Source organism: Mesitornis unicolor, unplaced genomic scaffold (assembly GCF_000695765.1).
Source record: "Mesitornis unicolor isolate BGI_N332 unplaced genomic scaffold, ASM69576v1 scaffold2384, whole genome shotgun sequence".
Taxonomy (NCBI): domain Eukaryota; kingdom Metazoa; phylum Chordata; class Aves; order Mesitornithiformes; family Mesitornithidae; genus Mesitornis; species Mesitornis unicolor.
The window spans coordinates 2,215-4,856 of record NW_010180593.1 but is presented as its reverse complement, the minus strand read 5'-3'; the positions used below and the strand labels follow the sequence as shown (position 1 = coordinate 4,856).

At 49.7% G+C, this 2,642-nt stretch overlaps 1 protein-coding gene across 1 annotated transcript; it reads right to left on the bottom strand.

Moving 5' to 3' along the window:
* Window positions 1-1,530: 1,530 nt before the first annotated feature.
* On the bottom strand, window positions 1,531-2,364 carry LOC104535968 (olfactory receptor 14A16-like; the record flags this gene model as incomplete). Its single annotated transcript, XM_010183119.1, has 3 exons — window positions 1,531-1,779; window positions 2,006-2,106; window positions 2,229-2,364. Coding segments are annotated over 3 exons (486 nt in total), but the record flags the coding sequence as incomplete, so codon positions are not given.
* Between the last annotated feature and the right edge of the window lie 278 nt (window positions 2,365-2,642).

Genomic DNA, 2,642 nt, shown 5'->3' with positions numbered 1-2,642 from the left:
TGGCAGCTTTCCAGCCCCTTGTCCCCAAGCCCGTAGCGCTTCATAGCGTTATTGCGACCCAAGTGCAGGACCCGGCACTTGGCCTTGTGGAACCTCGTACAATTGGCTCAGCCCATGGATTCAGCCTATCCAGGTCCCTCTGCAGAGCCTTCCTACCCTCAGGCAGATCAACACTGCCACACAGTTTAGTATCATCTGCCAACTGATTGAGGGAGCACTCAACTCTCTCATCCAGATCATTGATGAAGAGTCTTGTGTTCAGTTTTGGGCCTCTCACTACAAGAAGGACATTGAGGGGCTGGAGCATGTCTAGAGAAGGGCAATGAAGCTGTTTAAGGCTCTGGAGAACAAGCATTGTGAGGAGCAACTGGGGGAGCTAGAGTTGATTAGTTTGTAGCAAAGGAAACTGTAGGGAGACCTTATCACTCTCTACAACTGCCTGTAAGAAGGCTGAAGTGAGGTGGGTGTTCTTCTCTTCTTCCATGTAACCAGTGACAGGACAAGAGGAAGTGGCCTCAAGTTGCTGCAGGTGAAGTTTAGGTTGGATGTTAGAAAAAATTTCTTTACTGAAAGAGTGGTCAAGCACTGGAAGGGGATGCCCAGAGCAGTGGTGGAGTTACCATCCCTGGAGGGCTTCAAGAAGTGCCTGGATGTGGCACTTCAGGACATGCTTTAGTGGCCATGGGGGGTTTGGTTGATGGTTGGACTTGGTGATCTTAGAGGTCTCTTCCAGTCTTAATGATTCAGTGATTCTGTGGCATGCAATGATGTTTTCCTCTCCTGGGCACTTCTCTGCCCAGCCCAATTCCCTCCCAGCTCTTCCACTTCCCCTGCCCTATCCTAAGACAGCCCAGTCTGGGCAGGCCCCACAGCAGTGTCCACCACAGGGTGCTGTAGAGCTCTGGGCACTCGCCCAACAGCCCCAGACCCTTTGAAGGGCACAGCAGCTGCTCAGGGCTGGAGAGCAGTGAGCTGCAGAGGTAGGGATCTATGGCACAAGGCAAAATAGGTCCATGGCACCCTCTGTCCTCTGCCACCCTCTCCAGGAGATCCTGAGATATCTGCAAGCTCTCCGTGCCATCCTCTCTCCCCAGGTCAGCACAAGAGCCCCAGTTCTTCTGGATCCCCAGGCTGTTCCTGCTGCCTCAGAGATAAAGCAGCTTGCCCCAGGACTGTGCAGCCAGAAAGGTGTTCTCATTTCTCATTCATTCCTGTCCTACTGAGCATGAATCTTGGAAAAAAAAATGCTGTTGGTTCATTTATTTTGTTTAAAGCACAGAAATCCTCTCTCCTCATTTACACAGACTCTATGGATCACACAAGTTGAGTGGACACTTAAGAATAAGGGGATACATAGTGACATTTCTTTGCAGACAACATCATCACAAGTGAAAAAGTAGAAAAATAGAAAAAAAAAAACGAAGAAGAAATTATAGACTCACTCAGTCATGACTGTCAGGAAATCATACACTGGGAGTCATTTGCAGAGGAAGTTACACAGTCTCCGGCTGTTGAAAAACATCTAATCACTTTTCTCAGGGCATCCTTGAGCTCCTGATTCCTGATGCTATAGACGAGAGGGTTCACTGCTGGGGGTAGAACTGAGTATAGAATTGTCACCACCAGATTCAGGGATGGGGAGGAGGTGGAGAGAGGCTTCAGGTAGGCAAACGTGCCAGTGGTGACAAACAGAGAGACCATGACCAGGTGAGGGAGGCACGTGGAAAAGGCTTTGTGCTGTCCCTGCTCAGAGGGGATCCTCAGCACAGCCCTGAAGAACTGCACATAGGACAGCACAACGAACACAAAACACCCAAGACCTGAACAGACTCTGACAACAAGAAGCTCAGCTTCCCTGATGTAGGACTGTGAGCAAAAGAGCTTGAGGATCGGGGATTTCACAGAAGAACTGGTCCATATCATTGCCCTGGCAGAGTGGTAATGAAAATGTATTGGCTGTGTGCAGTACAGGATAGGGAAAAACACTGCCTCAGGCAGCTGTTGCCATGTGGGCACAAGCTCTGTTGCCCAAAAGGGTCCTGTAGTGCAGGGGTTTGCAGATGGCAACGTAGCAATCATAAGCCATGACAGTGAGAAGACTCAGTTCTGCTGAGATAAAAAAGAAAAATAGAAAGACCTGGGCAGCACATCCCAAGTAGGAGATGGACCTGGTGTCCCAGATGGAATTAGCCATGGCTTTGCGGACAGTGGCGGAAATGATCCCAGGCCGAGAGTAGAAAGGTTGAGGAGGAAGAAGTACACGGGGGTGTGGAGGTGGTGGTCGCAGGCTATGGCAGTGATGATGAGGCTGTTTCCCAGGACAACAGACAGGTAGATGCTCAGAAACAGCCAGAAGTGCAAGAGCTGCAAAGTGCGAGAGAAAAAAATGAGGGGATGGAGCTGCCATTGGTCATTGGATCTTGCTGGGAATTAGCACTGTCCATGGAAAAAAATATACTAAAATATTTAGACTAGACTTCTCTGAATAAAATCTATGATTTTTGCCCAGATCATCTGATACGAGAGAGAGGATACCGGGGGGTTTCTCCAGGGAAGGTTTCTGTCATGCCAGGGAATGGTAGGAATGTGCCTGCAAGCCCCCTCCCCGAGTACTTCTGCGAGCAGTTCCCCTCTCATTCCCT